The sequence below is a fragment of the Lampetra planeri genome, chromosome 46, assembly GCF_965212315.1.
Source record: "Lampetra planeri chromosome 46, kcLamPlan1.2.h2, whole genome shotgun sequence".
NCBI lineage: Eukaryota > Metazoa > Chordata > Hyperoartia > Petromyzontiformes > Petromyzontidae > Lampetra > Lampetra planeri.
The window spans coordinates 2,223,052-2,244,850 of NC_136152.1; the positions used below are offsets into that span (position 1 = coordinate 2,223,052).

The following is a 21,799-nucleotide window of genomic DNA, read 5'->3' on the forward strand; positions in this document are numbered from 1 at the left end:
TGAGAAATGTGACGTCACATCAAAATGCGCAACTTTAAATAAATATAGACGACATGTTCCACTTAATTAAATAGACTTTTTAATAAATGTTTTCTCCTACAACATCAGAGTGCAACGCCACATAAAATACGTACTACAATGACAATAGTTTAAAATCGTCCAAAATCGCGTGACGTCATTTATGGACGGCCCCTAATGTTGTTCCTGTGGATGCATTTTTTTCCCTCTCCCGCAGAATTATCCGTGACACGTGCGATCTCCCAGCGCGGCACTTTTTAATGATGGGGGGGCAATAGTTTTTATAGTTATCAATTTGTGTGTGTGTGTATATCACCTCCGCAGTATACGTGGGTACACACGACAGCTGTTAAAGCGGTGTGTTCCATGCGGTGGGGTAAGATGTGGGTAGGAAGGCGAGGCTGGAGGAGGAGGGGGGGTATAGGACGGAACTAAGGACTAACCATTGTTTTCTGTCCAACTCGCCAACCCTGGGGTTGCCACCCGTCCGGCTTTTTCCGGGACAAGTCCCGTACGATGGCATACAGGAATATAATCGCCGTTGTTTTTTCTAACACCGAAACGCGGCGGCGCTTGCGTTGAACTTTGTTGTGGTTGTTGCTCAGCGAACTGCACGGTGCTGAGCGCACGCGGGCCGATTTAACAAACCAAAAATAACTCGTCCGCGTTTTGTTGCGACGGGACGGGTGGAGATGGTGATGGTAGTGGTAGTGGTGGAAGGTGGCAACAGCGCACTGCTCTTACCCCCCCCCCGTCTCTCACCGCCAGCGCTCCGTCTCCTCCCGGACGTGCGTCACGGCGCTCCCAGCGAGCGCTCCTCGCTCTCCACTCGAGCGGTGCAGCACCACCACCAGCACCACCATGGCCGGAGTCAAAGGTATTTGTCGGTGTTGGGGGGGGGGGCTAAGCGCGGGAGGGGGGGTGAGCGCGGGGGGGGGGGGTGAGCGCGGGGGGGGGGGTGAGCGCGGGGGGGGGGTGAGCGCGGGGGGGGGGGTGAGCGCGGGTTTTGGGGGGGCGCGTGGGGTGGGGGGCGCTTGTGTCTCACAGAGAGAAGAGACGACGATGTTTTGGGGGGCTGCAGAAGGAGAGGGATGCGGGCGTGTGGGGGGGGGGGCTATCCACCCATCGCTGTGGGTGGGGTTGACGGATCACGCGACGATCGCAGGAGCGACCCACCGCGCTGTGGCAAGTCGACAAAGGGGGTGGGTTTTTGGTCACTGTCGGCGTGGCTTTTGACAGCTCGGAACAGCTGATCGCACGTAACGGGGGTGTTCTTTTTCTCTCGTCCGCTGCGAGAGAAGGGGACAACCGGTGGGAGATGGAGCGATTAACTCTCTGTGTGAGTGTGTGGGTAGTAAGTGGCGGCGGCGGTGGATTGGGAAGGCCTTCGTCCAGCAGTGGATTGACCATGGCTGATGACGATGATGGCGTTTCCCCCCCCCCTTCTCTCGGGGTGTGGCGCTTCGGGAAGATGTTCAGAGTCAGCGCCGCGATTTGGAGTAGCAGAGCGAGGTTTTGATCGCCTCGCTGCTCTGCCCCTTTGTTTTGTATCGCTTGTGGAGGAGGGGGGGGGTGGTTGTTGTTTTTCTTCCGAAAGTTTTGGCCGCTCTACGTTCGCCTGTGTGAATGCCGTCTGTAATGCAGGATGCTTCCCAAAACAATGTTAAACTTCTGAGAATTTGCAACAATACCACGAGAAATTTGCCTCCTCCGGGCTTTGGAGACCACCGGGAGAAGATTCCAGGCAATGCGTTGACAACGATGGCGAACGAGTGGAGACTCTTTAACTTTTTGAAGCTATTAACATTACATTTGTTTTTCGATTTAAAGCTTTCGTGACTGCAGGGATTCATCTTCTTGTTTCTTTCGGTAAAGTCACGTAGAAGGGAAATAATAAAATAATAAAAATAAATCCAAATAAAACATAAAATAATTGTATTTTATGATGTTATATTTTTATTATTTTATTATTTCCCTTCTACGTGACTTTACCGAAAGAACCAAGAAGATTACGTTATCATGTTACCGTGTAGTATTATCCGTTCTTTTAACATTAAAAACGATAGTTGCATATGAGTGTTAACATTTATTTTGGAGCACCCGTATATGTATGACACGGTTTGCTCAGCACAAAGGGCCATGGCGCCAAGTGACCAGCAACTAACAGCGCTGTTCAAAGTTGTGAATTGTGTTGCGTGCTTCGAAGAACTTTGGTCGATGAGACGACGACGATGATGATGATGGGAGGAGGAGGGATGACGTGCGGTGTGGTGAGTGGGTGGGTGAGTTGTTGGGTGAGTGGGTTGGTGAGTGGGTGAGTGGGTGGGTGGGTGAGTTATTGGGTGAGTGAGTGGGTGAGTGGGTGATTGGGTGGGTGAGTTATTGGGTGAGTGGGTGGGTGAGTTCTTGGGTGAGTGGGTGGGTGAGTGGGTGGGTGAATGGGTGGGTGAGTGGGTCGGTGAGTTATTGGGTGAGTGGGTGGGTGAGTTATTGGGTGAGTGGGTGGGTGGGTTAGTGGATGGGTGAGTGGGTGGGTGGGTGAGTTATTGGGTGAGTGGGTGTGTTGGTGAGAATGGTGCTGGCCCACCCACCCCCTTGTGTGCCCTGCCGGCCTCCATGTGCTCGATAAACAGCACTTACCCCAACGATGTATTAGGCCTACACGGGGGATCTTTGTCTTTGTAGTTACGGTGTAGCGGTTCGCGCGCTGCGCTACGAACCCGGCCACCCAAGTTCGATTCCCGCTCACGGCCAACACCAGTGACGATCATCGGAAACCGGTGCGCTGTGTAAAAATCGCCACTAGGGAGACAAAGGCCGCCGGGCGTGGTGTTGGCCACCCACCCCCTCGCGTGCCACAGTGCCGGCCTTCATCGGTGCTCGCTAACAGCACTTGCCCCAACGGTCTGTGAAGGCTACACGGGTGGGGATGTCGCCTTGCGTGCGGATTGGGAAGCGTAGGTTGATCGATTCGCATCGATTGCCCCGTGATGACCATCGCTGCGGCATTCGTTTCGACAGAATGCGAAACACGAACCCGTGCCCCCCCAGAGTCACGTGACACGGTCATCGCCACCGTCGTCATTTCGCCAAAACCGTTTGTTGATGAAACAAAGAAACGGGAAACGAGCGCGAATTGTGTTTTAAATAACTAATACTGGTAGGAACCTCCTGGTTACACCAGCCCACAGGGGATTATTGTGTCCGTCGTGCAGGGAGGGGCTGGGTGGGGAGGGAGGGGCTGGGTGGTGAGGGTGGGGAGGGGCTGGGTGGGGAGGGTGGGGCTGGGTGGGTGGTGGGTGGGGAGTTAGGGGCTGGTCACCCCGTGGTGCCCTTATAAAACTCAATGTTTAACCTACTCACGCCGGCTTGTGCCCGCCCTCACAGTCGGGCATATTTGCGGAATACACCACGCCGCCGTTGACCCTGGCTATTGACTGAGCAACCCAACGTTCCTACCAGCTCCCTCCGCAGGAATGTGTTTATATATTTTTCTCCGTGGATTACAGAACATAGGTAAGGTTATAAGAACGTATTTTGTGTTTATATCAGAGAACCAAGCAGGGGCGGTTTCTTCATTAGGGTGATTGGGCGACGCACCACCAATGTCATTCAACCACAGAGTCACGCTAGCCGTCACTGTGCCTCTGGATATAGTCCAATCAGCGTCATGCTACGTTCTGTGGAGTACCGCCTCTTTTTGGGCGATTTCCCTCCGGCTGAGAATCGCCCCGAGTGGTCCCATAGACTTACATTCAAAGATGTTTTTTTTTCGAACGGGGGGCGCTGCAATGCATTCTCTATGGCTTCCGGGAGGGCTCGCACTAACGTGCTTACGTCATCATACGTGCTTACGTCATCATACGTAAGCACGTTGCATCCAACAATATTATTTGTCGCCACCTAGTGGAATCTTTAATAAAATAAACTTGAGTGGTTTGTTTTAATAGTGAGTATAGAAACAAACAAGATGTATTGTAAGAGTCACTTTATTTTTCATTAATATTAAAGAAGTGAAGTTGCCTTGACATGCTTAAGCTGTTAATTTATCCTTTGCATGGGTGGACCTTATCCTTATCAATCATCCAGACATTTGCCCCCCCCGAGAGATTTTGCAGGAGCCGCCACTGGAACCAAGGCCGTAATTATAATATATATTGGGACACACACACATCCCCCCCCCATATTCAAATATGCTCCAAATGTCCCGCCCCATAATATTGCTATAAAATAGATTTCTGTTGATATGATTGTGGTTATGGTTGTACTTTATGAATCCCTAATCTCTGCCATTACAAGCAATGAAACAAGAAAAGGTAAAAAAGAAAAAAAACAGAGCAATGTAATACAATACACTGTTAGATATTATTGTAAAAAAGTCCCTCCTATGTGTTAGTGCATTTTTAAATATTTTAGGCAGGAAATTCGTTTTCAAATTTAGATTTTTTTTTTTTCTGAGGGTGGGGGAAGATTTGGTCCCCCCCAATGTTAACTCCATGGCTACGGCCTTGCAGAGAACATCAGTCTAAGGGGTAGAAGGGGCAGGAGGCGTCGTGATGGTCACGAACCACGACAGGAGAGGCACCCCCCCCCCCCCCCCGCGGGGAGACGGAGTGGCGGAATCGGCTCGGCTAGAGAGGCGGCCTCGATGCGCATTGTCCAATGGCACAGACCCACGTATCGCTAGAGCCCCCCCCCCCACGTGACGCTAGAGCCCCCCCCCCCACGTGACGCTAGAGCCCCCCCCCCCCACGTGACGCTAGAGCCCCCCCCCCACGTGTCGCTAGAGCCCCCCCCCCCCACGTGTCGCTAGAGCCCCCCCCCCCACGTGTCGATTGAGCCTCCCCCCCCACGTATCGCTAGAGCCCCCCCCCCACGTGTCGCTAGAGCCCCCCCCCCCACGTGTCGCTAGAGCCCCCCCCCCCCACGTGTCGATTGAGCCCCCCCCCCCCACGTGTCTCTGGAGCCCCCCCCCACGTGACGCTAGAGCCCCCCCCCCCACGTGACGCTAGAGCCCCCCCCCCCCACGTGACGCTAGAGCCCCCCCCCCCACGTGTCGCTAGAGCCCCCCCCCCCCACGTGTCGCTAGAGCCCCCCCCCCCCCACGTGTCGATTGAGCCTCCCCCCCCACGTATCGCTAGAGCCCCCCCCCCACGTGTCGCTAGAGCCCCCCCCCCACGTGTCGCTAGAGCCCCCCCCCCCACGTGTCGCTAGAGCCCCCCCCCCCCACGTGTCGATTGAGCCCCCCCCCCCCCACGTGTCTCTGGAGCCCCCCCCCACGTGACGCTAGAGCCCCCCCCCACGTGTCTCTGGAGCCCCCCCACACGTGACGCTAGAGCCCCCGCCCCCCCCCCCCCCACGTGTCGCTAGAGCCCCCCCCCCCCACGTGACGCTGGAGCCCCCCCCCCCCCCACGTGCTTGTCGACACCACCGGCAACCCACCCTGGACAACGCTGCCTGGCCACTGGGGGCTGCATTGGCGGGGGGGTGGAGGGGGGGGGCTGCGTTGGGGGGGGGGGGTGGTAGAGGCGGGGCTTTGGAGGGGGGGCGGGGCGGTGAAAGGGGGCGGAGCGATTGTCACATTCTCGCGATCTCCACCCCCCCCCCCCGTTACCTGCATCACAGCCACACAGCGGTGGCTTTGATGGGAAGAATCGCCCGCATTGGGGGTGGGGGGGGGGGTCCTTCCCGGGGGGCCCTCCCGTCGCGTCTCGCCCGCCCCGTGCACAGTGGGAGACCCCCTAGAGACCCTTAGAGACCCCCCCCCACCCAACCACCACCACCACCCACCCCACCCTCCTCTCCCATGAGAGACCCCCAGTTGATTGAGCAGCGAGAAGGGGACCCTGAGCCCGTGCAACACAATGGGCGGCCTTGAAGACCCCCTTGGGGGGGGAGGGGGGCAGAGCAGTGGGGGGAGGAAGGGAACCCCCGAAGTTAAACAAGGGGGTACTTTGTTCCCGGTCTGGGCGTTTGGGTGACGTGACCCTGGGTGGTGAGTGCCCCTCACAAGGTCCCCTTTGTACCCCCTTCTCTCGCCCCCCCTACCAACTCCCCCCCCCCCCCATTTCCTACGACAACTCACAACAATCCCCCCTTACACGTCATCAGCGATTGGTGGTTCTGCAATTGCGGGCAGGCCACGTGCGTGCAAAGAATGCGCGTGTGTGTGTGTACAACACGTGTGTGTGTGTAGTACACGTGTGTGTGTGTGTGTACAACACGTGTGTGTGTGTACAACACGTGTGTGTGTAGTACACGTGTGTATGTGTACACGTGTGTGTATGTGTACACGTGTGTGTGTGTGTGTGTACAACACGTGTGTGTGTGTACAACACGTGTGTGTGTGTACAACACGTGTGTGTGTGTACAACACGTGTGTGTGTGTACAACACGTGTGTGTGTGTGTACACCATGCGTGTGTGTACAACACGTGTGTGTACAACACGTGTGTGTGTGTGTACAACACGTGTGTGTGTGTACAACACGTGTGTGTGTGTGTACACCATGCGTGTGTGTACAACACGTGTGTGTACAACACGTGTGTGTACAACACGTGTGTGTGTGTGTACAACACGTGTGTGTGTGTACAACACGTGTGTGTGTACACCATGCGTGTGTGTGTGTACAACACGTGTGTGTGTGTGTACAACACGTGTGTGTGTACAACACGTGTGTGTGTACAACACGTGTGTGTGTGTGTGTACACTATGCGTGTGTGTGTGTACACCACGCGTGTGTGTACAACACGTGCGTGTGTGTACACGTGTGTGTGCGCGCGTAGCAAGGCTCGACGCATCTGGCGGTAACACTTGACAGATGCGTTGAGGGTTGTGGTGGTGGCTGCTGACGACGACGACGATGTTACAGTGTCCACTTGTAACATCGTCGGTGTCCGCTTCACTCTCGGTGAGAGGGGGCGAATGAGTGGCGCGGGGAGGAAGGAACAGAGGAGCGGGTAGTCAGCAGCAGCAGCTGCCACGCGATGATCCGGCAACAACAATTGCCGACATCGGTGCGTTGTCGGCCAATTCATGAGCGTTTGCACGCGGGGGAGGAAACCGGAGCACGCGGAGAAAACACACGCGGTGCGAGGGGGAAACACGCTATCCCTTGCAGATGTAACAGGCGGAGTCCACATTTTTTTGTTGCTTTTTTCCCGGAGAGCCAGGGTACGGCTCATCCACGACGCACACGGCGCGGGAGTGTCGCAACATCTGTGCGGTGATCCACCAACCCTCGCGGCGATGGATCACAGGCCACGTGCAGCGTAGCCACCGCCACCACCGCCACCGCCACCACCACCGCCGCCGCCACCGCCACCACCACCACCACCACCACCACCGCCGCCACCGCCACCACCACCACCACCACCGCCACCACCACCACCGCCACCACCACCAACACCGCCACCCGCCACCACCGCCGCCACCGCCACCACCACCACCACCGCCGCCACCACCACCGCCACCACCGCCGCCACCGCCACCACCACCACCACCAACACCACCGCCGTCACCACCACCGCCACCACCGCCGCCACCGCCACCACCGCCACCCGCCACCACCATCACCGCCACCGCCACCACCGCCACCACCACCACCGCCACCACCACCAACACCACCGCCGCCACCACCACCAACACCACCGCCGCCACCACCGCCGCCGCCGCCACCGCCACCACCACCACCGCCGCCGCCACCACCACCACCGCCACCACCACCGCCACCACCGCCACCACCGCCACCACCGCCACCACCACCGCCACCACCATCACCACCGCCGCCACCGCTACCGCCACCACCGCCACCACCACCAACACCGCCACCGCCACCACCGCCGCCACCGCCACCACCACCACCACCGCCGCCACCACCACCGCCACCACCGCCGCCACCGCCACCACCACCACCACCAACACCACCGCCGTCACCACCACCGCCACCACCGCCGCCACCGCCGCCACCGCCACCACCATCACCGCCACCCGCCACCACCGCCACCACCACCACCGCCACCACCACCAACACCACCGCCGCCACCACCACCAACACCACCGCCGCCACCACCGCCGCCGCCGCCACCGCCACCACCACCACCGCCGCCGCCACCACCACCACCGCCACCACCACCGCCACCACCGCCACCACCGCCACCACCGCCACCACCACCGCCACCACCATCACCACCGCCGCCACCGCTACCCGCCACCACCGCCACCGCCATCACCACCGCGATCCGCCACCACCACCACCACCGCCACCACCGCCACCGCCGCCACCACCACCACCGCCACCACTACCACCACCGCCGCCACCACCGCCACCACCACCACCGCCCGCCTGTGCCTCTCCTCGTGCTGCCAACTTATTTTTGTCGTCACATTCACCCCCGCAAGGCTGCGGAAGGCCGAGATGCATTTAGTTTTTTTCCGATTTAAAGCTTTCGTGACTGCAGGGATTCATCTTCTTGGTTCTTTCGGTAAAGTCACGCAGAAGGGAGATAATAAAATAATAAAAATAAAACATAATAAAATATTAAAATGTATTATTTTATTATGTTTTATTTTTTGCGTCAACTAAATGCATCTTCTTGGTTCTTTCGGTAAAGTTACGTAGAAGGGAGATAATAAAATAATGAAAATAAAACATAATAAAATATTAAAATGTATTATTTATTAAAAATATTAAAATATATTCTTTTATTATGTTTTATTTTTATTATTTTATTATCTCCCTTTTACGTGACTTTACCGAAAGAACCAAGAAGAAGATGCATTTAGTTGACGCGAAGTCGTTTGAGCCATTCCCAGCCAAGACGTAGTCGGGATTTCCGTCTTTGTGGCCGACTTCCACGCTGGTCAAGTCGAGGTGGGAGTGACCCACACTCGACCCCACCGTACGCGACCCGGACACCGACAAACGCTGCTGCCCCCTGCACAGAACGCGCGGCCGCGAGTCTCAGCGGTAGAGCGAGCGGTCTCGCGATGTTGCCGAGATCAATCCCCGATTTGTGGCGTGAATCAGCCCATCATCGCCCCTACGGCGTCGATAAAACGATTACCGCTTTGGGGGGAAGTCAACAGTGGCTGTCCTGTGGAACGACTCGAACCCGTCATAGGAATGTGGACTTTCAGGAGATGAACACTGCTTCTGAATGCTCTTTGAGCAGGATATTTGCTTGGGGGTTTTTTTTTTCTTCCTGCTAATCGCGTTTGTACCTTGGCACAAACCCTGGCTTTGAGTTCCATTCACCAGCGCATGGTTTGCTGCGGTGTCCGTTGCGTCGACCATACTTCACCACACCCTGTGCCGGGTTGTTGAAGCTCGGCTAAGGGGGGAGGGGGGGGTGATGGTGACGGTGACGGACTGCGTTGGCTTTGGCAGTCTTTGTCGCCTGTCCGTGCGCTCTGCCGCGCGGGTGCTAAGTTTAGACTGAACAGGGAGTCTCATTCAGCCGGGTCTGGCCTTGGTGAACGCGGAGATCTCCGCTGGCACGAGCCGGGTACGCCGCGCGGAATTCGTTTTTTTTCCCCTGCGACTTTGACGGAAAAACTAAAAATTTCCACGACCCATCGCGGTGAAAGCGCTCCCTCTTTACAAATATTTAGTGAAATAAACAAACAAAAAAAATCTAAATTGGTGTTCAAAATATTCCACCGGAAAAAGAAAACCGAGTCTCGCGACTCCCCGGGGAGGCTTCTCGCGGGGACACAGAGGGCCGCTCACTCAGCCAGGGCAGCCTGGACGGGAGGTGGTGGGGGGGGGCGGAAGCGGCGGTTTGCCCCGGGCCCCGCACAGAAGGGGGTCCCTGTAGAGGCCCGGTTTGTCTCGCCATTGAATAAGGGGTGGGGGGGGGCCACGTGGCACCTGGCCCCACTGGGCCTCCACGAACCTCTGGGTGGGCCTGACTGGGGGCGGTCGTGATTTAGCTGCGTCGGTTGAAAGGTTCCGGGGGGGTGGGGGCGGGGAGGGTCTTTGACCATACTTCCCCACTCTGGTCAGTGGCTCACGTCACGTTTACCCGGTGTGCCGCAGCTGTTCGCGTCTACGGGGCACGCCCGAGCCTTAGCGAATGATTTAGAATCATACTCTTAGGTTTTTTCGGTAAAGTCATGTAAGTAAAAAAAGAAAATGAAAAATTACTAAAAGTAATAATATAAATAAAATAAAAATAAAATAAAAAATGATTTATTATTTTATTGGATTTCTATTATTTTAGTAATTTTTTATTTTATTTTTCTACCTACGTGACTTTACCCAAAAAACCTAAGAGTATGAATTCTTGCAGACACGAAAGCTTCAAATCTAGAATTTAGAATCATCGTCGTCGTCGTCGTGAGACACGGCCTATCCACTGCTGGATGAAGGCCTCCTCCGCACACTGTCGCCATGCTTCGCAGTCCTGCGCGCTAGCTGATCCCAGGCACCCACATGGAGCAGCAGCAGCAGTAGCAGTAGCAGCAGGAGTAGCAGCAGGCGTAGCAGCAGGAGCAGCAGCAGCATCAGCAGCAGTAGCAGTAGCAGCAGGAGGAGCAGCAGCAGCAGGAGCAGCAGCATCAGCAGCAGCAGCAGCATCAGCAGCAGCAGCAGTAGCAGCAGCAGCAGTAGCAGCAGGAGGAGCAGCAGCAGTAGCAGCAGCAGGAGCAGCAGCAGGAGCAGCAGCATCAGCAGCAGCAGCAGCATCAGCAGCAGCAGCAGTAGCAGCAGCAGCAGTAGCAGCAGGAGGAGCAGCAGCAGTAGCAGCAGGAGCAGCAGTAGCAGCAGTAGCAGCAGCAGGAGCAGCAGCAGTAGCAGCAGGAGCAGCAGCAGTAGCAGCAGCAGTAGCAGCAGGAGGAGCAGCAGCAGCAGTAGCAGCAGGAGGACCCCTTCCTGACATTGGTCCATGGGGACTCTGCGTGGCTCTCCCCGCGGGGTGTTGCTGGCCCAGAGGCCCCGCGGACTTTCACCCCCACGGCGGTCGCCTTGGGGCCGTTGTTGTGTTCAATAAAAAATGTAATAATCACCGAGGGCCACACCTCGCAATCTCCCGAGGCCATTGACAGACGGTGACGCGAGCTTCTTGTTGACCCGCTCCCCGTGACACGATGCCTTTCACCTCCCATAAATAAACCGCGGTGATCAAAAATAAATTGACGGTAAACACGAGCCGCTGACTTAGATTCTCGTTGGGGGGGGGTTTGGCGGGGGGGGTTGACTCGGCCCATCATCAATCCCTCGGTGGGGGGGGAGGGTGTCTATAAAATACCTACCACTTTACTCGCCCCCCCGTCAGAGTAATGTGGAATTTCCACCGCTGGCTCTGCGTTGCCGTACACAGGAGAGGAGCAGCAATGCCTCAATGCTCACTCGAGCGCGACGTTGATAAATCGTCGTCATTGTCGTTGTTGTTTAGCCAGGACAGCCTCGCTGGGTCTCGTGACCAACTTTTCACCGCAGGGTTGCAATGAATGCTGTTGCTGCTGCCGCTACTGCAGCTGTGTGGGATTCATATCGGGTAGTGGGGGTCCGTCCGTGGCTGTGCCGGGCGCTACGGCCTCCTCGCGGTGCCGAGTTCGCTCGGGGCTCGTGCACGGGATGCGCTGTCCTGTCTGTGCATCTATGTAGGGGAGCGGCGGTGCAGCGGTTAGCGCTACGCTGCACCACGAACCCGGCGACCCGAGTTCCATTCCTGCTCACGACCAACACCAGTGACGATTATTTGAATCGGTTCTTGGCCTCCCCTAGGTCGACTCAAATGAGTACCTGGGGCGGTGTGTAAACATCGCCACTGGGGAGACAAAGACGGCCGGGCGTGGTTCTGGCCACCCACCCCCTCGTCAGTTGTGCCGGCCTTCACAGGTGCTCGCTCACAGCACTTGTCCCAACAGTCTGTTCAGGCTATACGGTGGATCGATCCTTGTTTTTTTTAGCGTCTACGTCCAACTTCTTTTGCACCGTACGTAGCCGGCCGCGGCTGGTCGGAGTTGCGCCACATGGTGACGAGGCGGGTGCCGATGGTCGTGTCTCCCCTCCAGCGTTGCTGGGGTTGTCCCTCGGAGGAGCCGTCGGACTCATGTTCCTCATGCTGGCCTGCGGACTTCCCCAGTACAAGTGAGTGCGCTCGCCTCCTCATCCTCCCCACATCATCATCATCAGCAGCAGCCATGACCTTATCCACGGCCGGATAAAAATCCCGTGCCGTTTGGAGTCCTCGCAGCGCCTCCCGCACCACCAGCCGATTCCGTTGCCTCCCATCTCCGGCGATGGACGCGTTCCCAAATCGTTGTGCTGCTGCTCTGTGATGACTCTCGACCGTCGGCCGTGGGTCCCTTCGAGCCGAGATGCGTCCCGGCCCGAGCCACGCCGAAGTCCAGACGATGTCACACCAGCGTGGGGATGTCACCCAACATCCCGCGGCGTTCTTTGTGATGTAACACCCCCCCCAAACCCACCCTCCACCCCGGCCTTGTGTCCCGCGCAAATACGCCATCATATTTTTATTATTATTACGTGACCTTTCATGCCAGTAGCCAAAATATAACAATAAGTTTTGCTCTTTCTGGCAAGAAAACAGTTGTGTTAAGATGTTAAATCACCAAACAGAATCCTTGCTCAAGGAATCCTGTCTGCATCAACCACGCGTACTTGTGGCGAACGTGCACACAAAAAAACATGCTCTGCCGATATATATTGTCCTTGAAACTGATTGGTCCGCACCAAGTTTTGCTGGCTGGCTGGTTGGAAAGACATGGGGACGGAGGAACGGTCGCGTCCGAAGGACGTTGCTGGCTTCAGGTGAAACTCAAAAGAGATTTAACTTGGCGGTTGTTGTGACGGCGGCAGAGAAGTTCCACCGGGTGGCACGGTGAGAGAAGTTCCAACCGTCACCACCGAGTGGCCCAGTGAGAGAAGTTCCAACCGTCACCACCGGGTGGCCCGGTGAGAGAAGTTCCAACCGTCACCACCGAGTGACGCGGTGAGAGAAGTTCCAACCGTCCCCACCGGGTGGCCCAGTGAGAGAAGTTCCAACCGTCACCACCGAGTGGCCCGGTGAGAGAAGTTCCAACCGTCACCACCGGGTGGCCCGGTGAGAGAAGTTCCAACCGTCACCACCGAGTGGCCCGGTGAGAGAAGTTCCAACCGTCACCACCGGGTGGCCCGGTGAGAGAAGTTCCAACCGTCACCACCGGGTGGCCCGGTGAGAGAAGTTCCAACCGTCACCACCGAGTGACGCAGTGAGAGAAGTTCCAACCGTCACCACCGGGTGGCCCGGTGAGAGAAGTTCCAACCGTCACCACTGAGTGGCGCAGTGAGAGAAGTTCCAACCGTCACCACCGGGTGGCGCGGTGAGAGACGTTCCAACCGTCACCACCGAGTGGCCCAGTGAGAGAAGTTCCAACCGTCACCACCGGGTGGCCCGGTGAGAGAAGTTCCAACCGTCACCACCGAGTGGCCCAGTGAGAGAAGTTCCAACCGTCACCACCGAGTGGCCCGGTGAGAGAAGTTCCAACCGTCACCACCGAGTGGCCCGGTGAGAGAAGTTCCAACCGTCACCACCGAGTGGCCCGGTGAGAGAAGTTCCAACCGTCACCACCGAGTGACGCGGTGAGAGAAGTTCCAACCGTCACCACCGAGTGGCCCAGTGAGAGAAGTTCCAACCGTCACCACCGAGTGGCCCGGTGAGAGAAGTTCCAACCGTCACCACCGAGTGGCCCAGTGAGAGAAGTTCCAACCGTCACCACCGGGTGGCCCGGTGAGAGAAGTTCCAACCGTCACCACCGAGTGGCCCGGTGAGAGAAGTTCCAACCGTCACCACCGAGTGACGCGGTGAAAGAAGTTCCAACCGTCACCACCGAGTGGCCCAGTGAGAGAAGTTCCAACCGTCACCACCGAGTGGCCCAGTGAGAGAAGTTCCAACCATCACCACCGAGTGGCCCGGTAAGAGAAGTTCCAACCGTCACCACCGAGTGGCCCGGTGAGAGAAGTTCCAACCGTCACCACCGAGTGGCCCGGTGAGAGAAGTTCCAACCGTCACCACCGAGTGAACCGGTGAGAGAAGTTCCAACCGTCACCACCGAGTGGCCCAGTGAGAGAAGTTCCAACCGTCACCACCGAGTGGCCCGGTGAGAGAAGTTCCAACCGTCACCACCGAGTGGCGCAGTGAGGCCATGATGGGGTCAGACTGTGAAGGTCAGAACCCTGTCCCTGCACGTGAGAACGTTCAGCAGTATTTGGTTGGACGCAAGGACCGGGCTTCGGCGTCCCCCAGTCTTCTCTGGTGGGCGGGGGTTCCTGGCGCTTGGTGGAGCTCAAGAGTCATGGGGGTGGGGGGGGATTGGGGAACCCACGTGGTGTGTGCGTTGTTGACGGTGGTGTCATAACAACATCATCATCGTCGTCGTCAGCACCATTACAGCCATCATCGATCATATACCTTTGATAATATTGCGATAGTGTTACCTGCCTTATCATCATGTGCAATAATTTGCCTTCATCACCATCATCATATTTCGTCGGTTCAAAAATATAAAATCAAAGTCGCCGACCAAACCCAAAGAGTCCAGCTTGACCCTTTTTTTTCCCGAGCCTCGCCCAATCACACTGCGGGTGCCCAGACCCCCACGACACCCTCCACACATTGGCCGCGCGCCCCCCAACCCTGGACCCCGTCGCACGAATGTGGAATTTCCGCCACCCGCACGTCGCAATTCCAGACGACGCGGGCTCTTACCGCCCCCTCCTCCCCACCTTCCCCTCTGCCCCCCCCCCCCTCTGTGCCCACTACGCAGCTCCTACTGGCCGCTGTTCGTGCTGCTCTTCTACGCGCTGGCGCCCGTGCCGTGCTGCGCCGCGCGCCGCTTGTCCGGCGACGCCGACACGAGCAGCAGCAGCTTCGGCGCCGAGCTGGGGCTCTTCTTCACCACGGGGGTCGTGGTGTCGGCGTTCGGCCTCCCCGCGGTGCTGGCGCACGTCGGCACGGTGACTGGGCGCACGCCACACCTGCATCAGAAGCAGCGGCAGTAGCAGTAGCAGTGGCATCAGAAGGGGCAGCGGTGGCGGCAGTATCGGAAGTAGTAGCAGTGCCAGCAGTAGGAAAAGTAGCAGCAGCAGCGGCAGCAAAAGTAGCGACAGCAGTATCAGAAGTAGCAGCAGCAGCAGTGCCAGCAGTATCAGAAGTAGCAGCAGTATCAGAAGTAGCAGCAGTATCAGAAGTAGCAGCAGCAGCAGTGCCAGCAGTATCAGAAGTAGCAGCAGTATCAGAAGTAGCAACAGCAGCAGTGCCAGCAGTATCAGAAGTAGCAGCAGTGGCAGCAGTAGGCAGCGGCAGGAGCAGCAGCGGCGTCTCTTCTTATTTTCCCAGGAGAGCCTCGCCGCATGCATCACGCGTTGTCGCACGTTGTCACGTGGGTCACGCGGGTCACGCGGGTCACGTGGGTCACGTGGGTCACGCGAGCCGGCGAGCGGCCGAGCGGCTCCACGCGTGGTCACCGTAACCGCGTGCGCACGGCGGCGGCAGCAGCAGCAGCGGTCCACCTGCCGCTAAACGATGCCCACAAATCTCCGCGACCTTTTCGCATTTTCCAAATCCGCACGTGTCCGGCGGTAATAAAAATAAACATTTCCCCTCCTCCCCAACCCCGCCCCCGCACGGTCTGCTAACTCTGACCCCGTGACCCCCTCCGCAGATCGCGTGGGGCGCGTGCGCCCTCGTCCTGGCGGCGGACGTCGTCATCTTCTCCACCATCCTCGCCTTCTTCCTCGTCTTCGGCCGCGGCGACGACGCCGGCTGGAGCTCCTGGTGACCCCCCCCCGACCCCCCACCGCCCTCCGCGTCCCGCCAGGCGCTGGCGGCGGCGGCGCCGACGGCTGCCCGGCAAACTTCAGCATCTCCGGGGTGCGCCTGAAGATGGTTCTGATCGGCCGAAGACGGTCATCATCGACGTGATAAATACGTGCTCTTCTTCTGAAGATGTCTGTAATCTTCGGAAGACCGACATCATTTGTATCTGAATCAGACCCTTGTTATCATCAGCTCTAACCAAAGGTAATCTTTTTCTAGATGAGGATTCTACGGAAAGCATCAACGGCAACAACAGCGACTTCAATTCACCAAGTCGTTGCGGCCACCCGTCCCGGAATTGGCCTCTGTGCCCGGCCGGGAGGGATCGGCTGTGTCCCGGGGTCCCGTGCCGGTGTTGTTCCGGTGTTGTGCCGGTGTTGTGCCGGGGCTCTCCGGCGGGACGCTCGCCCGCCGTGTTGTCGGTGACCCGACCCGAACGCCGACTGAGAATCCGCGCGCGTTTTGGCCTCTGGTGGGAAAAGGCGGCATCTCCTCCAGTAGCTTTCCGGCAGTGAAGCGCTTCGTGTGGGTGTGGTGGGGGGCGGCACGGGGGGGGGGCTTTAGGGACACGCGGGAGAGAGGAAAACGTGCGACAACCGTGGCACAGTCCGCCACGACGCACCAAGAGATGTCCCGCGCCACCCCCCCGCAACCTCTGACCCCTGTCAAATCGACCACCCCCCACCCCTCTCTAAGCAGCCCCGCCGTCTGGGCCACCGCTCGAGATCCGTGAACCCGGCGCAGTCGCACCGCCTGCGCGCTCGCTGGCCCCGGCGCCTCTGGGTTCGCGAGTGATTCGCTCGCCGCGCCGGTGAGATCCTGGGCACGTGCTGCGCTGCTGCTGCGTGTGTGTGCGTGCGTGCGTGTGCGTATCTTCGTCTGTTTGTGTTGGGGAGCGGTGGCGCAGTTGTAAGCGCGCTGCGCTCGCAAGCCGGCGGCCCGAGTTCTATTCCCGCTCACAGCCGATACCAGCGACAGCCTCCCCCCTAGGTCGACTCGGCATGAATACCTTGCGCGATGCATAAACATCGCCACTCGGTGATGTTGCAATTGCCCCCAGGCTACACGTGGGGGTGGGGGACCTTTTGCGTGTGGATGGGGGCCACACAGCGCTCGCTTTGCATGGAATGTGCGTGGCCTCGCCCTGGAGCGATGCCTTCCTCCGTGTCCCCCTCCCCCCACCTGGGTCGGTATGGAGGAGCAGTCACGGGGTCCAACTGGTGGGGGGGAGAGATGGGGGGGTCTGTCCCCTCTCTTCCTTCCCTTTACCAATTAAACAAACAATTAAACGTCCCCCCCCCCCATCACCGCCACCTCTACCCCGCCCGTCGACTCCACGTGGCCACCGCCACTGCTACCCGGGCGCGATGTCTCGCACCGCGGACTCGTGCCCCCCCCCCCTCCCCCCGGGGGTTCGCGTCGCTCGCTCCGCGTTTTTCCGCAGGCACGATGTCCGACGTTCCGCCGCGCGCGTGCCCGGGACCTTCTTCAGTTGCGTTTCTGCCCACGCGGCCGTGGCGTCTCACGCCCCCCCCCCTCCCCCCCATCGCGGTATCGCTGATCCCTCGCTGTCCATCGTGTGGTTGCTGCTGCTGCTGCCGCTGCTGCTGTAGCTGCTGCTGCTGCTGCGTTTGAAGAATACAACACGCTGCTTCTTCTTCACAGTGGACCGGCTCCGTTTTGATTTTCTTCCGTCCGGCCTGCACCGCGCCACACCGCGGCCCCTGCCGCAGGAGCCGCGGGGGTCAACTGCGAGGCTCGTTCAACGGTAACCGCTAACCGGTAACCGTTAACTGTCTCCACGATCAGTTACCGGGTCAGAAAGCCAGAGGACTTCAAATCGTGGATCAAACTGATTCAAGAAATGTCCCCCCCCTACCCCCCCCCCCCCACATTGTTTCAGAGTTTGATTTTAACCGTGCTGCCCACGGTGGCCAGGAGATGTTAACTACCTCGCCTGGCATACAGGAGGTCGTGGGTTCTATCCCGACTCTGACGCCTGCTGCATATTTGGAGTTTGCGTGTCTCTCATCATCATCATCATCACGCTGGCCAGCAGATGTTAACTACCTCGCCTGGTATACAGGAGGTCGTGGGTTCCATCCCGACCCTGACGCCTGTTGCATATTTGGAGTTTGCGTGTCTCTCTCTCATCATCACGGTGGCCAGGAGATGTTAACTACCTCGCCTGGTATACAGGAGGTCGTGGGTTCCATCCCGACCCTGACGCCTGTTGCATATTTGGAGTTTGCGTGTCTCTCTCCCCGTGGTCACGTGGATTTTTTCCGGGCCCCTCCGGTCCCCCCCTCCCCCCGTCCCCACTCCACATTTAGAATCAACGTCACGCGTTTAGAACATTTGGTTACTGCCATAAATGTCCACGCGGTGATAAGCCCCGAAGTTGAGTAATCGTTGGTGAGCCCAAGGTCGCTTCTGAACGAGAGCTGCCTTATCTGGTCAAATAAAAAAAAAGTTCACGTAGTTTTAGTTTAGCCTCGGGCTCACGGTGGCAGCCGTGATGGACAACTCTGCAGGGCTTGTGAGCAGAGGTCGCAAACGGGTTTTGATTCATTATCCGTACCCGTACCCGGCCGCACCAGGGTCGCAAACGGGTACCCGTACCCGGCCGTACCCGTACCCTACCCGTATCCGGCCGGGTACGGGTAGGGTACGGGTATCGGGTACCTGATTGCGACCTCTGGGATGAAGCCATGTTGCAGACGCCGGTGGGTTGATTCTAGGAACTTGAATTGTGAGAAGAGACAAGACGTTGGGAAATGAGTGACAAACGGTTACTCACCAGTGACTCACGGTCTACCCGTACCCGTACCCGGCCGCACCAGGGTCGCAAACGGGTACCCGGCCGGGTACGGGTAGCCGGGTATCGGGTAGGGTACGGGTATCGGGTACCCGGTTGCGACCTCTGCTTGTGAGTAAACAACCTTGTGCGGTTTGCAGAAGTGGATGTCGACCAGAGAGTCGGCGGTGGCGGTGGTGGTGGTGGTGGTGCATCGAGATGAGAGAAGATGATTTCCATAATGGAGGTTTTCGCATGGGTTAGATCGCGTAAATATATAAATGTGTCGTTAAACCCACCACCACCCGACACAGCCAACTAGCGAGGGTTGTCACGTGAACAGAACGTGGCCAATTCGTCACTAGTACAGCACTAGTGTGTAGTGTAGTGTATAGTGTAGTGTGTAGTGTAGTGTGTAGTGTAGTGTATAGTGTAGTGTATGTGTAGTATACTAGTACAGCACGAGGGGAGAGGGAGGGGGAGGGGAGAGGGGGGGGATAGGGGGGGGAGAGGGGGGAGGGAGGGGGAAAGGAGAGGGAGGGGGAGGGGGAAGGGGAGGGAGGGGGAGGGAGAAGGGGCGGGAGAGTGAGGGGGGAGTGAGGGGGGAGGGGGGAGGGGTACTCCCCATGACGCGGCAGCATTGCTGTGGACACGTGGCCAACTGACTCGTCGCCACCGTGGAGACTCTCAATCAGTGCGACATCAATCGACACAGAACAGCATCGGAAGCGCGGAACGGACACGTAGACATCCCATCGGCCGCACGGCCTCAATGCAAGTCAAAACTCTGGACCGGTTTCGCCAATCAGTGTCTCATCAGCGAAGTCAGTCCTTGCTTCAGCCATTGGTCCAGCACAAGCGAAACTCTGGCACGGTTTCGCCATCCAGTGTCTCATCAGCGAAGTCATTCCCAAGGGGGCATTGCACACCTATATAAACAGGTGACGAAGTGCGTTCAGTGGGAGTGTAGGAATGTGGTTATTCTGCCCAGACCACTGCCGAGACATTGAGGAAGCTCGGTTTGAAATCCTCTCAGCCCCGGTTTTCTCTCGGTAGGTTTGCGAGATATGCCGGCGTGGTCACGCCCGAGTTGCGTTTGATTGGGGCCCCCAGGAACTGTTGTGGATTAGAGGGTGGGCCCCACCTCCTCGCTTGGGCCTCACATTCGGTGACCCCTACCCTTACCACCGCTCTCACCTCCCCCCCTGACGATGCCAATCACATCCCACACCGCTGTGATTGCCTTTTGGGCCCAGGGAATTCTGTTGACGAGAGTTGTGGCTTTGGCGCGTGGCAGGAAACGGAGGCGTTTGCTCGTCCGGCATGTGGGACTCTGCCGGGCACGGCGGACATTCTGATGTCACGTGTAACAGCAGCAGCAGCAGCAATCTGGTTCAGGAGCGAGATCATTCCAACGCCGAGGTCTGCCGGCCACGATGAATTGCCGGCAGGAGGAGAGAGAGAGACAGGGGGAGGATTTCACCACAAATCTGGCTGTCGCCTGATGAAGCTAGTGGTAATTACTGGCGAAAGGTAGAACTCCAGATTGTAAATGTTGTGGCTTCGCTCTCCAACACACCGGTTAGTGCCGTACTCGTGACGAATTGGCCACGTTCCGTTCACGTGACGAACCTTTCTCATTGGCTGTGCCGGGCGGTGGCGGTTTTAACGACACTTTTATATATTTACGCAAACTAAACCCCCCCATAAAAAACCTGTTTTATGGACGACCTCGTGTAGTTTCTATATTTCTGCTCCCTACGGCAGTGGCTCCGAGTCGCGTTTCATCTGCACGAGTCTCTACCAGCGAGCGCCCCGGAAAATATCAAAGGTGACAAATAAAGCCACCGGCGATGCTGCCGCCACAGCGGTGCAATGGCTGGGATCACACTGGACTCAACACAGCTCTTTTTAAAGCTTTCGTGACTGCAGGGATTCATCTTCTTGGTTCTTTCGGTAAAGTCACGTAGAAGGAAATAATAAAATAATAAAAATAAAACATAATAAAAGAAAATATTATTATATTATTTTATTATGTTTTATTTTTATTATAATAAAATACAGCATAATAAAAAAATAGATTAGCATATTATTTTTGATTTATTATTTGTATTATTTTATTATATTAGTTTATTATGGTTGATTTTTATTATTTTATTATTTCCCTTCTACGTGACTTTACCGAAAGAACCAAGAAGATCAACACAGCTCGTCGATTGGCAGGTCGCGTGCGATGGATGGGTGGGTACACGCGCCTCTTCTAAGAGCGTCTTGCCAGTGTGGATGAGAGGGGCCCAAATACCCCCTGGCACCTCCATCCCAAGCGGAGGAGGCCCCCTTCCGCCAGCGGCGAGGTGAGCGCGCAATCGCAGGGCAGGTCCAACGCCCCCGCGATGGCCCTTTGTGTACTCTGTAGCCGAATACTGTGCACCAGCGTTGACCACACGTCGTCACCACTCGACCTGTTGATGTCCAACTGAACGCTGGAGCCCTCCAGTTGACCCCAACACCCTTAAGTTGACCCCAACACCCTGGCTGACCGTGGGGTCAAAAATCTCTCTCCCACCCCACCGCCACTTCGCTGCAACCCTCCGAGAAGTTCTGCAAACCCAGGAAGAGAGTCGCCTTCCCGTTCACCAGGACCTCAATAACGTCCCTCGTCATCGCTTGAAGTCACGCAAACCCATGCGCTTAACCTTCAGCGATGTGAGTTCAACCTCAATGAAGCGTGCAGAGCTGAATGGAGTTCAAAATAATTTGCAAATAAACACCTTGTGAAATGCTCGACACGGAAAGCCCCCTTTGTTTAGATCTTCCCCGAAGCACATGGTCCACCCTAAACCGCACCGGCACAAACCACAGCGGAGGCGGATACCTGACGATGCACAAATAGAAAATGTAAAACTCTCCAGCAGCGTGCGACTGCCGGCATCCAGAACAGACCTACACACATGTAACGACGCAATGCCCCAACCCGCAAATACGAAGGAGACGTCACAGCTATGATACACTACTCCGCTGTACCTGACGCCGTTATCCACGCTTGAACACCTGAATGTGACATTGTAGTTGTTGCTCTGCGTGTACATCAGCAGCCGTACGACAAGAAGAAGAAGATTGGGTCCCGCGGTGCATGCCGGCTCTAGGCGATGGGGCAGCGA

The 21,799-nt window shown here is 57.3% G+C and overlaps 1 protein-coding gene across 1 annotated transcript; it reads left to right on the forward strand.

The window, feature by feature from the left end:
* Positions 1 to 475: 475 nt before the first annotated feature.
* Positions 476 to 17,717, forward strand: LOC144733309 (leptin receptor overlapping transcript-like 1). The gene is made up of 4 exons (XM_078615141.1): positions 476 to 895; positions 12,036 to 12,111; positions 14,790 to 14,979; positions 15,687 to 17,717. Exons 1-4 carry the CDS (start codon positions 880 to 882, stop codon positions 15,801 to 15,803), a joined length of 399 nt encoding a protein of 132 aa, XP_078471267.1. The 5' UTR covers positions 476 to 879; the 3' UTR covers positions 15,804 to 17,717.
* The last annotated feature ends 4,082 nt before the right edge of the window (positions 17,718 to 21,799 follow it).